Source organism: Eucyclogobius newberryi, unplaced genomic scaffold (genome assembly GCF_026437365.1).
Source record: "Eucyclogobius newberryi isolate DKJ021-1_F unplaced genomic scaffold, fEucNew1.0.hap1 SCAF_16, whole genome shotgun sequence".
Taxonomy (NCBI): Eukaryota; Metazoa; Chordata; class Actinopteri; order Gobiiformes; family Gobiidae; genus Eucyclogobius; species Eucyclogobius newberryi.
The window spans coordinates 25,572,176-25,586,086 of record NW_027315790.1 but is presented as its reverse complement, the minus strand read 5'-3'; the positions used below and the strand labels follow the sequence as shown (position 1 = coordinate 25,586,086).

The 13,911-nt window shown below is 43.2% G+C and overlaps 2 protein-coding genes across 2 annotated transcripts in view; both read right to left on the bottom strand.

The window, feature by feature from the left end:
- Window positions 1-3,217: 3,217 nt before the first annotated feature.
- On the bottom strand, window positions 3,218-6,255 carry gdf6b (growth differentiation factor 6b). The gene is made up of 2 exons (XM_072447178.1): window positions 5,740-6,255; window positions 3,218-4,167 (listed from the first exon to the last, which is right to left on the bottom strand). The coding sequence occupies exons 1-2, from the start codon at window positions 6,188-6,190 to the stop codon at window positions 3,278-3,280; spliced, it is 1,341 nt and encodes a 446-aa protein (XP_072303279.1). The 5' UTR covers window positions 6,191-6,255; the 3' UTR covers window positions 3,218-3,277.
- A 1,750-nt stretch (window positions 6,256-8,005) lies between these two features.
- LOC140362075 (fibrocystin-L-like) overlaps window positions 8,006-13,911 on the bottom strand; it is a 67,193-nt gene continuing 61,287 nt past the window's right edge. Inside the window, exons 70-77 of the mRNA XM_072448104.1 lie at window positions 13,750-13,907; window positions 11,170-11,305; window positions 10,221-10,565; window positions 9,800-9,951; window positions 9,363-9,509; window positions 8,694-8,847; window positions 8,466-8,567; window positions 8,006-8,136 (exon numbers count right to left, since the gene is read on the bottom strand). Coding sequence (XP_072304205.1) covers window positions 8,015-8,136; window positions 8,466-8,567; window positions 8,694-8,847; window positions 9,363-9,509; window positions 9,800-9,951; window positions 10,221-10,565; window positions 11,170-11,305; window positions 13,750-13,907 — 1,316 coding nt within the window. The 3' untranslated portion in view covers window positions 8,006-8,014. The remainder of the gene's footprint in view (window positions 8,137-8,465; window positions 8,568-8,693; window positions 8,848-9,362; window positions 9,510-9,799; window positions 9,952-10,220; window positions 10,566-11,169; window positions 11,306-13,749; window positions 13,908-13,911) is intronic.

Genomic DNA, 13,911 nt, shown 5'->3' with positions numbered 1-13,911 from the left:
TCCTTATTTCTATGTACAACAGCCCGACGTTTCACAGTCCAAATCGCCACAGATGTGAGGCCCACGCGGACGTCGGGGGCGGACAATAAAATGCAATAACTTATCGAACGTCATAAATTATAATCTTCAAATATGTACACACGTCGTATTCAGTGCTTCTTATGGAGGAGGAGGATGAGTCCCTGAGTCTTGGAGGAAAAGGCACAATATGTCGCTTGAAATGCATTTGACAGGTTTAAACAACACGTTTCACACAGATATTGATAAGACTCTTGCTTAGTTTTCCCTGCTTTGACAATTTTATGTGAGGTTTATCATTTTACTTGGCAACCACACTGCTAAAAGCCAAAACACTTCAATTTCGGACACTAACTAACTGTGATTTTACAAATAAAACAACAAGATAATAACTAACAGAAAAATGTGTCCTTTGATTTAAATGTTGTTGAACTTTTATTGATAAATGACTGTTTCATTGTTTGAATTTCTAACTTTCTGTTGGTTGAATTTGTTATGATTTTGGATACATTAAAGTTGAAGTTGAAATTGATGTCGTCCTTGTATTTTGGATGAAGGGATTTCTTTTCACCTTTTTTCGTAAATATTTTCTTCACAAACTGGCACTTAACTCATGTAAATTCAAATAGCTCATGGTCAGGTTGGGAACAGAAATAAAACAGTTTCTTAGCTACGCAGCAAGAGTAACTATGAGCCTCTTCTTCCTCCGTCTTTCCCTGTCCCCTACAATCATTAAAGGTTGAATGGACGATTTTTTTGGCCCAAATTTTAGTCTTATTTCCTCGTGGCGTGGACGGCCGATTAGTCCTGTAACGTATCAATCATGAAACGCACCTACCGCTCACCTGCAGCCGCGTCTGGCTCGTCTCCATGAGCAGCACGTTTCTGCGTGTTTAAGCGCATTGATCTATCATAATATAGTTCCCTCAGTGTACGGGACAAAATGAAGACGGAGAAAGACAGTTCGAGCTGACGCAGAAGAAGACTGAACTCTATGGGAGACGAGAGATGTGACCCGTTGCGCTAATAAACAAACGCACGTGTTGTATCGGTCCGCACGGGGGAGTGGCATGCGCACTTCCGCCTGAGTTCTCAAATCGCCGAAAAAACGTCCATCGCGCCTTTTATATTATATGTCACGTGCGTCTGAAGCTGAAGCTGAAGCTGAAGCTGCCCCATCTCTCGACTCAGTGCACTGCCCCTCATCTGCCTGGATGAACTCTCCTAAGGGGTTTTACTTCCTGCAGAGAAGGAGGGTCTAAGGATGAGCTGCTGGGACAATTATCCATTTGCTAAATTCTGGGAACGATGTTTAATCAGCTTTTGATGGTTTCATTGTTTGATTCTCTAACCTTCTGTTGATTGAATACACTATTCTGGAATGTCACCGAGGCAACTGCTTTTATGACTTTTGTTTCAAAAATAGATTCAATTGAATTAAAAACGTAAAACTATATGAAACATATTCATCACAGGTGCTATCAAACCCGATGAAGAAATATAAAAACTTGAAAGCCTGTCATATGCACTTTAAGCATTATTGGTTACATATGTATAGTGGGAACACATTTAAAAGAGGAATTATAAAGACAATACTGTTTAAAAACATTAAAAACATACATATATCGTCAGGCATCTCCATGTCAAGACCCTGGAATCTGGCCCACTGCTCTTGACGGTGTTGAATGACAGGTCAAATACTGAGCACATATTTTACCCATAAAGACATTAACATTCTGTTGTTTGACTCATTATCTAGAAATCTATAGTTTTTTAGTACCACAATAGAACTGACATATTTCTTCTGTTCATGTGTAACATTTTAAGACCCCACATATCTAAACTTTTATTGTTTAAAGGCGCATTATGTAACTTTTCTAGTAGAGGGTACGCAAACGTAACCATGGAGAAGTTGTTGCTTTTCCTGGAATGTTACACAATGTGGCGTTAAATGTATTTTTTTCTGTCTGTCAAGGTGTTTTCTGAACAATAAAAGCACCTGTAATTTCATAAATGCAATACAGTGTAATGTCAAACTGTGGAAAATTAAAAGCAGTAGCCTCTCCATAGATGTGACTTGGTACAATTTTGACCTTTATTAAAACTGAACGTAATTGTCTGCGCCAAAAAGTCTAGTTTGTTAATGTTGTTCACTTACAATGGCAATAACACTTGTTTTGTTCCGTTTTGATTTCTGTTCATTCCAGCACTAACATCTCCATGGAGACAAGAAGGTGACAGACCAGAAAAGTTACACAGTGCACCTTTAGGTTTGGATGTGTAAAGTAAAGCAGTTCACAAGGCAAAGAAAGAAAGTCAGCGGTCAACTCGAACTGTTGATTTACCAGATTAATTCATGCATTTTGGTAAGTTTTTTTTTAAATTTAATACCATAGTTTTTGCATGCCTTTTTCATGCATCACAGTTTCTATTTTGCTGTTGCTACTCATTGTTTTACGTTATACGTCACATCGCTGAAGCAAATTCCTAGTTTGTGAACTGCCAATGGCAATACAACTTTTTTGATTTCTGAAAATAAATTTGATCAGTAAATCCTTAATTGTTCATGCATTTTAGAGACCAAACTGTTCCTGTAGCTCTGCCTTTTGTTCACACTGGAAAAAATGCACTCTTAAATCAGATAGTGTGTCAGATAAGTGAATAAGTGCTCGAATGAAGTAGCATTTATCTTGATTTTAGTGTACCAGTAATTTGACTTCCAATGGAACAAGCACAAAATGACTTGTTTACTCACTTGAAATCAATTTAAGGTGAGACACTACAGGAAAAAACTCATTTTGCCCCCCAACTTTTAGTTTTTTTGGTCCTTTTGCTGTCTCAATAACACTGTCTCATCTACACGTAAAGCTGTTTTATTGTTTCATCTAATCAACTTAAGCTGTTTTCTCCAAATGCACATAGAGACATAAAGACACGTAGGATTTTGACAAATTATACGGAAGGATTTGTTTTTATATCTAATTCCAAGCCTGATTTATAAAAGTTTTAACAAAATGGCAAAAAAAACCTGAAATGCCTAATTTTTATACGAAAACATGTTGAAAACTTGTAATCAATTTTTTCTGCTAATAAACTACACAAGAAGTTTAAAATGAATATCTTTAAAGATGAGATTTTTTCCTATTCACCTGCAGTGCCTCGCCTTAAGATAACTGACTTAATTCAAGCACTTATTCAGTCATGATCTTATTGGATTTTTTCACCAGTGCAGTATTTTCCCACACTTTTGCACACGTCTCTATCTGCAGCCACACGACTCCACCACCATGTCTTCATATTGTTTGTAGACCACGTTGTTCCCGGAGTCTATGTACAGAATGCTGATAGGACTCAGCCTGTAGGGGGCGCAGCAGCTCGGGGGCATGTTACTGGGATTCATCGAGTTCATGAGCGTCTGTATAATCGCGTGATTGGTCGGCTCCAGGTGCGACCGCAGCGGGAAATCGCACACGCCTTCGCAGTGGAACGCCTCGTAATCCAGCGGCGCGATGATCCAGTCGTCCCAGCCCAGGTCACGGAAATTCACGTGCAGCGGTTTCTTGCTGCACCGCGATTTCGACTTCTTGCCGTGGCGCTTCCCGTGGCGCGTTTTCGAGTTCGCCGTCCGCCTCTTCCGGCTCAGTTTGGCGCTCCGTTCCTTGGCTTTGCGGATCGCTCCCATCAACGCCCGTCCCTCCTTCCTCTCGCTGAACAAAGTCTGCCGTTTTTTCGATCTCGTGAAGACGACCAAGATGGCCTTCTTCTGTTGCGGCTTTCCCTGGCGGTGCAAGCCCAAGATGTTCAAATCGACTTCCTTTTCAGAGTTATCCAAGATGGCCGTTAGCTCCAAGCAAAAAACCTTTCCAGGGCTTGAGCTTTGCCAGTCTCGAAAAACCTCCCACACGTCAAGAACCTCCCATTTCGGTCGATGTCCTGAATCCTGAAGGTCTAAGGTTTTGGAGTAAAGTAGCTGCTGGTCAAGACAGGAATATAACTGGATTTCAACTGGATCGGACTCTGAAATTCTTGAATTCCCATTGGTTTTGGTGAAAATTCGAAGTTCTGCTCCCAACACCTCGGCTTTGTCCGGAACGGTCGACACGTCGAACACGTAGCGCTGTCTTCTGAGTGGGGAGAGAGGAAGATCATCTGTGGAAAAGATTACGCATTAAAAACAGTTTAAACGAATCCTCGCGGGACAGAATTGAGCGGGTCCAAAGATGAGACACCGTCCGGGAAAGATCGTTTTATTGTCTGGACTTCAAGTGTGAAAAATAACTGTCGAAATCAATTTGCAAAATCGCGTGGAACTAAAACTGGATTAATGTTTGCAGAGGACGTCTGCACTAAATCAAATCAACAAAGGGAAAATCCATGTAATCGATCATGTGTGAATGCTTATTGCAGTAATAAAAACACATTTGTCCAAGTTGTAAAAACTTAAGGGCAATTTGGGAGACTTACATTTGAGCTTCTTGCTGATTTATGTATGTTATTACACTCTCCATATTACAATTACAGGCTGTTTTCATTTAATTATGTCTAGCAACACAAATCTTACAATTGGCACAAGTACAGAATGAAACTTTTCACATTTTTAATTCATTATTATTTCTAAATATTCAAATATCAAATCACAAATCTGTCACAGAATAAAACAAATAAGACGCATGATAATCAATCCTGGGGCAGTTGTAATCAAGACACAAAAATGACTGATTTGGAATATTTGAAAGGGCAAAGCAAAATTTAGAAGAAAGTCCAGTTTTCAACGGGGAAAAGGACTTTTAGTTATAGACGTCCGGTTGTCCAAACAGTGAACGGCCCGTGAGAGAGAAAGACTCATTTTACATATCAGCCAACGTTGTAAAAAAATATATGCATGAGTTGTAAAACATAACTCTGTAGACTCTATTTTTACAATTTAGATTTGTCTCTAGAATATTAGACTTAGTAAAATGTTGCCTTTATAGAAACGATAGCCACATTATTGAATTTGTCTTCTTCTTGGGCCTAATACACAGGCTCTCGAACTTTTTCAGTCGAGACCCCCAAACACAAAGGCAGATGACCCGCACAGTAGTAAAGTATAACCTTTTGTCTGACGTTTGATTCTATTTTCAGGATAGTTCAAGATAAATTAATTTGTTTGGACAACAGATAGGAATCTACTTTCACCACAGCATTTAAACTGTGTCCATGCTTAATTGATTAAGACTATCACATACATTTTACATTCTTCCCCATTTTCACCTCCACTGTTTGAGACCTTGCCAAATTAATACATCACCATTTTAATTCAAAGCACTAATGCATATTGACCAAACTTTCAGAAATCTTGTGCTTCATACAGTGACAGTGATGTTTTCCACAGGACATATAAATAAACATAATTTATACGCCTAGTCAGATTACAACAATCCTCAATTTAATATGGAGATATGGTGAACTATATGGACCAACAGCTCGTGACACAAAAAGCTGTTATATTTTCACATAAAGCAGACATTTGGTGGTATAAGGCCTTAGATTGAATTACTTTATGAAGCTTTGGAAGAAACAAATCACATCCAAGTCTCTTATTATGAAATACAATGCAATTGCATATATAGACCAATAACATGTTCGGTTATGTGTAAAGTATTGTGCGTAAAGTGTTGCGCGTAAAGTATTGTGCGTAAAGTGTTGTGCGTAAAGTGTTGTGCGTAAAGTGTGTCATACCTTGCCCCATGTCCACGAAACTCGCGATGGTGTTTGCCGCCTTTGACGCGCGGAAAAAGCTCGCGTTTAGTCCCAGTTTCTCCGCGGTCGAAAAGGTCTTGTAGATGGACAGCATGTAATCATGAGGCTCCACCAGATCCGTCGCCTTGTTGTTTGAACCCGAAGGTGCGTAAAAGTCTTTAAAATACTTCGACGCGTCTTGGCCGTCAAAAATACTCGCCACTTTGGTCGTCTTTGGCGCGGACTGTGGAGGGAAAATTGACAGGGTTTGGACGCAAATATTGTCCCGTAAAAGCAGAAGAGCCCCGCAGAGAAGAGCCAGGTGGTGGAGATCCATCCTCCGTGCGGGTGAACTCTGCATCCCACCCGCAACAAGTGGCAGAAGCTCCGCAAAGAACAGCACAGGAGGCGCAAAGTTAAAAAGCCCCCACACCGTGCACGCCCACCACATTGTGCGATTATCGCCACGGTTTAATGGCCTTCACAAATTAAGGTTGTAAAACTAATTGTTCCCCTGTCAGCGCCGATGACAGATGTCCGCGCTGCAAAGATGCGCAGTGTGGATTTGCGCAAACACCACTGCACTAATGAGGAGACATAAAACGTGACCTCAAACTGGTGCTGTGTCCGCGCACTGTCTGGGTTTAATGTCAGCCAGAGCCAACTTTCCCATGTTTGTAATGTCGATGAGAGCATAATCTACAGTGGAGTTTGGCGCCATCGTGTGGATATAAACAGTCATTACATGTTTCAATCAGACATTCAGGACCATGGAGAGGGACAGTGGTAACACACGTGCACTTATATATATATATATATATATATATATATATATATATATATATATATATATATATATATATATATATATATATATATATATATATATATATATATATATATATATATATATACATACATACACACACACACACACACACACCGGAGTGCACGGTGGCAAAGGCGGTTAATGCTCTTGCCTCCCAAGAAGGAGATCATGGGTTCGATTCCCAGACCAACATCACATGATCTCTCTGGGTGGAGTCTGCATGTCCTCCCTGTGTTACTGTGGGTTCCGGGTTCTCCGGCTTGCTCCCACCGTCCAAAGACATGCATGTGTTAGGTAAAATTGGTGACTCTAAATTGGCCCTAGTGAATGAATGTGAGTGTGAACTGTCTGTGTTGGCCCTGCGACAAGTTGGCCACTGTCCAGGGTGTACCCCGCCTAAGGCCCGAAGTCACTGGGATAGGCTCCAGTCACCCGCGACCCCCAAAGGGACCAAGCGGTAGAAAATGGATATATATATACACACATATATGTATGATTTGGGATAAGAAAATATCAACAATGTTATTGTTTTTTTTTTTGGCCGTGGCTGGAGAGCCATGGCGCGGTCAAATGGCCGTGCAGTTTCAGGGACTGCTGCATTTCCTTTATAACCTCATAGCTACCCCTACCCTTACCCTTAACCCTAACCCTTACCCTAACCTTAACCCTAAACTTAACCCTAATCTTAACCCGAGCCCTAACCTTAACCCGGCGCTAAAACGCGGTCAAATAGCGCAGTAGTTTCAGGAGCCGCGGCGCTCGGCCGGCACAAAAATAACATGGCGCCGCGGCTCTGTAGACACTCCCTTTTTTTTTTACAGTATCAGATAAATTGTAGTAATTGAGTAATACCGGTTTATGCAATACTACAGGTAATGTATATAATGTATGTCGTGTAAGTGAAGTTGTTAATCCTCACTCAAAGACACCAGAGTACACAATAAAATAGACTTTATTTAGTATACATTTTACAGACAACCAGAAGTTCTTCATGTATTTAGTTTACAATGATAAAATATTGCAACAAGTTAACCCCTGATATAGTTAAATGGCACTGTTTTTGGTTTATACTTCAATTAATTTGGTCAATAAAGACTTGACATAAACTTCATATATCTAATTAACTTTTACACAGATATGCACATGTCAAATAAAACGAACCCACCAAACCAATCTCAATAGAAGAGAATTAGATGCATATTGCCAGTTAATTGTTCATTCATTGTTTATATTGCACTTTCCAGGATCAATAAAATGGGAAGAAATAATAACAAAAAAATTATTCAAGTAAAAGTCTGTTGCATTTATAGACAAAAAGTCTGTTACATTTATAGAATTTAAAGTTAAACTTCATAGAAATAGTCAGGTTTGTGATATATGTAAGATTCCTTCACCAAAAGCTCTTATGGCATTTGTAGTTTTTAACCACATTCTGTCGTTTCAGTGTCAGAAGACAGTGAGCGTCTCAGAGCAGTAAGCCACAGCATAGATGACACTGACCGCACACAGGCTGGAGGGGCCCAGGGTCGAGCTGGAGCCAAAAATGCTGCCGTCTGTGGTGGTCTCCCCTGTGAGAATGACACAAAGTCACATTTTGGAACAACACAACTGAAATCCTTTAGACATCATGCTGTCTCTTATCTTATTTAGGTATCATTGTTTACTTATTTGAAATTATAACCATTTACACTTCATTTTATGCTTAGCTTAGTCAATGTGTTTACGGAAATTTTAAAGCATTAACCAGACTATATCCCTCTTTTCAGCACTGTAAAGGGAGAGTTAAAATCTGCTTCAATTGTAGTTCTACTTGATCAGTCCTAGAATGCAGTAATACCCTCGTCTCGTTTCCCACCTGTGCTTCCAGAGTCTGTGGTGGTAGACGAGGTGCTGTTGCCGCTGGTGGTCGGCGGGTCGGTTGTGGGCAGAGCTTGAACCGAGAAGGAGCGAGACTGAGCGCCCCAGTCCTTCAGCGTGAACACCATGGTCAAGTTCTCTCCTGCAACAAACCCAACAATAAGATAAAACCAATATACATCAATAATGTGTAGGAATATAATCAGTGATATAAAAAAGTCTGCACCTGGATCAAACCAATCACATAAACATATAAAAACAGTTGTACCGCTGTTGGAAAGGCCGAGGTTCGTGAAGTTGGCCCAGCAGGTCTTGAACTTGATGGTGGCGTTTCCTAGGAGACCGTTCACTGCGTTTCCTTTGGAGTCCTTTAAACTGGCAGTGACTGTGAGGGTCGTCACTCCTACGGAAACGCAGTCGCCCTGGCAACCACAAGATGTACAAGGTTATAAATACTGGAAAATACTTTATCTTATTTAGATGTAAAAATGAAAAAGCTTTAAAAAAAAGTAAAGTCAAGATAATAAAGATTATTACAAAATTACTATATGATTTGAATCATTTATATGATTTGATTTTTGTGTTTTCAAAAGGAAAATTCAATTCAATGTATATTTGTCACGCCCAAAATCACAAAATAAATGAATTAATTAAAATCCATAAATAAATGTATAACCAGTGAACATCCACATTAAAGTGGAGTTAAACTTGCATATTATAAATATAATAATAATAACATAATATTGAGCAGGACCTTTATAAAACAGTTATAGGGCAGTTGATGTGCAGATCGATACCACAGTAACGATACATGATCACTGACTTCTGTTATATTTGTATTTATCTGCACATATGATGTACAGTAGAGTCATTACTTGGTATGAATCCCTTCTATCGCACATCACTAATGACAAAGTCTTGTTGATGTGGGGCTTACGTTTTGGTCGACGGCCTTCAGACTGGGCTGCTGGGACAGAGGGCCCACATAAACCCCTGACACTGGCTCCTCCATCAGCAGCAGCTGCGACACACTGGACACAAAACTCACTGAGGTCTCCTCCCTCGTCTCTTCCTCTGTCGCCACCTGCAGGAAAAACATGGAAATGTGTGTATTTAGGATCAATAAACAGTTTAATAAGAATGATTCAGGTGTACTTAATTAGGAGTTAGGGTATTACTAATGTTACTAAGCCTGAATAATCTCTCTTTGTACTTTAATAAGGCTAATTAAGGTGTTACCCAAATTTCCTTCATGGACCCTGAATCTTAAAAATATGACAGAGCTTTCTTTCACATGTGTCTTTGCAAAGAGATGGATACAAATGATGATCAATATGTCAACAAAGAATCTAAAAATATGATCTGGTTGCGTACCTCGTTCCAGTCGGGGTCGGAGGCGGGGGGCGGTGGAGGGATGATGCCCATCGACGTCACGTTAAACCCAATGGACTGACTCAGGTTCCCGGAGACTGCGGCCTGGCCCAGATCGTTAGCGATGTTCTTCAGTACCGCAAAGTCCTCTTCATCTGAAAAGTGGACACAAGTATCACATGTGGAAGAGACTGGATTAGACCTGATCCTTTAGGACAGAGAAAGTGAAAGTGACAGAAAGAACTGCTCATTCGCTTGAGGCATTTTTTCATTTAGTTTTTTGGACAGTTTGCTGCCTCAACATTGTCCAATCTGCACATAAAGATCTCTGTATTTGTATGTATTTGCTGACAGAGAAATCATCGAAATACCCACCCCAGACCTGTCGTCCAGCTTAAACTGAACTCTTCCGTTTCTCTCTTACCGTTGGTATCGTCGGTGACCTCCTGCACCGGGGGCTTCTTGATCTCCACCTCCACCGTGAGTCCGGACGACCTCTTCCTCCTGCGCGCTCCTCCGTCGGCGCGGACAATCTTTGTGACCCGGATCATGTTGGCCGGCACTTTCAGGAACAGGGCCAGGTTGTTGACCAAGTTGTCGCCGAAGAACTCTTCCTCGGTCATGGCGGGCAGGTTGAAGGCGAGCACCAGCACCGGGGAAGACCTGATCTCCACGGGCTGGGAACCCCTCACAAGCACTTTGAGCATCTTGTAGTCCTGGTCGAAGAAGTTGGATCCGGCAGAAGCGTTCATCTGAGGGACGTATTGACCTAAAACGTGATGAAGAAGCGATTGGAGGTGGGTGATGTCGACGAAAATGTATACCTCAGTAAGTTTTTTCACGATCTCGATAACGATATTTTCACAAAGCGTAAGGAATGTGCTAAAATGTGCGTGTAGATGTCATATATATATGAGATATTATATATACATAAAATATCTGATCTAAACAAACACTTTCCTACTAAGTCAAATAAACCAAGTCTGACCTGGTCTTCCAAGAAATTAAGTGGGATACAAAATAAAACTACTTCATCTTGACGCCAGCGAAACTCTAAGATGTACTCAGCCGCAAGTGAGTATTTTGGTGATTTTCAGGAGATTGGAGTTTGTCTTAGTCGAATAATTATTTTAATAAGAATTGAAGTATTTACGAGTTAAGAGTGTGACTGGACAGTGACTGTTTAATCTGCAGTACATAGTTTTAATAATTCTGAGAGCTTTTGCCAATACCACAACACACTCCCTTTTGTCAATGAATCAAAGGAAAGGGCAATTCTTCAGGTGACCAAGAATGCCTTTAGTGAAGAGTGAAGGCTGAAGCTGACACTGAATGAGGCGTTTTAGATGCGTTTTGGATTGTTTTATCCGTACCTTGTGTCATTGGCTTCAACAGGGTGTAGTCCGTGTTGTCCTTGTTCCATTCTGCGTTGGTCGGAGCGATGAGTTTGTTGTTGACATAAACGTCTAAACGTTGAGGCTTGGAGTAGAACACGGACACCAACACACTCTGTAACGCGAAACATGAATAAGTGACACGTCCAAAATGAAAGCACACCTATTTTGCATTATCCATCCATCCATCTTCTTCTGCTTATCCGGGGCCGGGTTGCGGGGGCAGCAGTCTAAGCAGGGACTCCCATACCTCCTCCTCCCCAGACACTTCATCCAACTCCACAAGGGGGGATCCCGAGGCGTTCCCAGGACAGCCGAGAGACATAGTCCCTCCAGCGTGTCCTGGGTCATCCCCGGGGCCTCTTCCCGGTGGGACATGCCCGGAACACCTCTCCAGGAAGGCGCCCAGGAGGCATCCGGAACAGATGCCCGAGCCACCTCAGCTGGCTCCTCTCGACGTGGCGGAGCAGCGGCTCTACTCCGAGCTCCCCCCGTGTGGCCGAGCTCCTCACCCTATTTCTAAGGGAGCGCTCAGCCACAGGGCGGAGGAAACTCATTTCGACCGCTTGTATCTGCGATCTTGTCCTTTCAGTCATTACCCAAAGCTCATGACCATAAGTGAGGGTAGGAACGTAGACCGACCGGTAAATCGAGAGCTTTGCCTTTCGACTCAGCGCCTTCTTCACCACAACGGTCCGATGTAGCGACTGCATCACTGCAGCCGCTGCACCGATCCGCCTGTCAATCTCACGCTCCATCCTTCCCTCAGTCGTGAACAAGACCCTGAGATACTTGAACTCCTCCACTTGGGGCAAGGACTCCCCACCCACCTGAAGAGGGCAAGCCACCTTTTTCCGGTCGAGAACCATGGCCTCGGATTTTGAGGTGCTGATTCTCATGCCAGCCGATTCACACTCGGCTGCAAACCGTCCCAGTGCATGTTGCAGGTCCGGGTTTGATGGAGCCATCAGGACAACATCGTCTGCAAACAGCAGAGATGGAATCCTGTGGTCCCCAAACCGGACACCCTCCGACCCCTGACTGCGCCTAGAAATTCTGTCCATAAAACTATGAACAGAACCGGTGACAAAGGGCAGCCCTGGCGGAGTCCAACATGCACTGGGAACAGGTCTGACTTACTGCCGGCAATGCGAACACAGCTCCTGCATACAGGGACCGGACAGCCCTGAGCAAAGGGCCCGGACCCCGTACTCCCGGTGCACTTCCCAAAGGACACTCCGAGGGACACGGACGAAAGCCTTCTCCAGATCCACAAAGCACATGTGGACTGGTTGGGCAAACTCCCATGAACCCTCGAGCACCCGATGGAGAGTATAGAGCTGGTCCAGTGTTCCACGTTCGGGACGAAAACCACTCTGCTCCTCCTGAATCCGAGGTTCAACTATCGGTCGGATTCTCCTCTCCAGTACCCTGGAATAGACCTCACCGGGGAGGCAGAGGGACCACCACCCCGGTCTGCCAGTCCAGAGGCACGGTCCCTGACCGCCACGCAATGTTGCAGAGATGTTGATGATCTCCGGCCTAGGGTGTCCTGGTGCTGTTGGACTGATGGACACCCTTGTGCTTGAACATGGTGTTCATTATGGAAAATCCGTGACTAGCACAGAAAAAACTGAACACCACTTGGGTTCAGATCAGGGAAGCCGTTCTTCCCGATCACCCCTCTCCAGGTGTCACTGTCATTGCCCACGTGGGCGTTTAAGTCCCCCACGCCTTCGGGTGGGGAACAGGTCTCGTCCACTGGGGTGAACTCCAACACATGGTGGCTGAGCTGAGGGGCTATAAGCAAGCCCACACCAGCCCGCCGCCGCCTCTCCCCGCGGGCAACACCAGAGAAGTGGAGCGTCCAGCCCCTCTCGAGGAGATGGGTTCCAGAGCTCGACCTCCCGCACAAGCTCTAGCTTATGTGTCCGGAGATCTGGTCGTCGAGGCCCCTGCCGTCGACTGCCGCCCAGATCACTCTGCACCTGCCCCTTATGGACCCTCCTGTGGGTGGATGAGGCCCCGGTGACGCCAATCCGGGCGACATAACTGGCCTTGTTGTTATATCCATCAAAATGGGCTTCTGAACCGCTCTTTGTCCGACCCGTCACCTAGGACCTGTTTGCCTTGGGAGACCCTACCAGGGGCTTAAAGCCCCAACAACATAGCTGCTTATTGGACTTTAAAGATGCTCTTGAGTGTCTTTACTTTGGCATTGCATGTTTTAGAACTTCGAATAATGCCTAAGTATAGAAGACACACATCAATTTCCAGCAGTGGGAATGAACCTTGAAATTAAAATAAATCAGCTTCTAGTCTCAGCACAGTTGCAATTGATGCAAAGTGATGGTAGAAATGATTTAGATTTATGAATTTAAAACTACTCTGGCTTTTAAAGAATTTGGAGGAAATAAACTCTTTTATGAGGCTCAGAACACAATTCCAGATGAAGAAGCAATGTGTTAAAACATGGTTAAAAGCTCAAAAAAAAGTAAATTTAGCATAATGTGTGTGTTTCTAATTAAACTGGATTATTTGCTGTAATGTGGCACTGACTTCAACGGAGGCAGCGTTGATCATCATGAGGCGGAGTTTCTGTGGACTGACGCTGCTGAAGAAGACGTCGAAGGCGTGGCCTGTGGCAACGATGCCGTGGAACAGGGACAGTCTCTTCTGACAGGTGTAACCCGCACACCAGCCGTGATCCTGAGGGCCTAA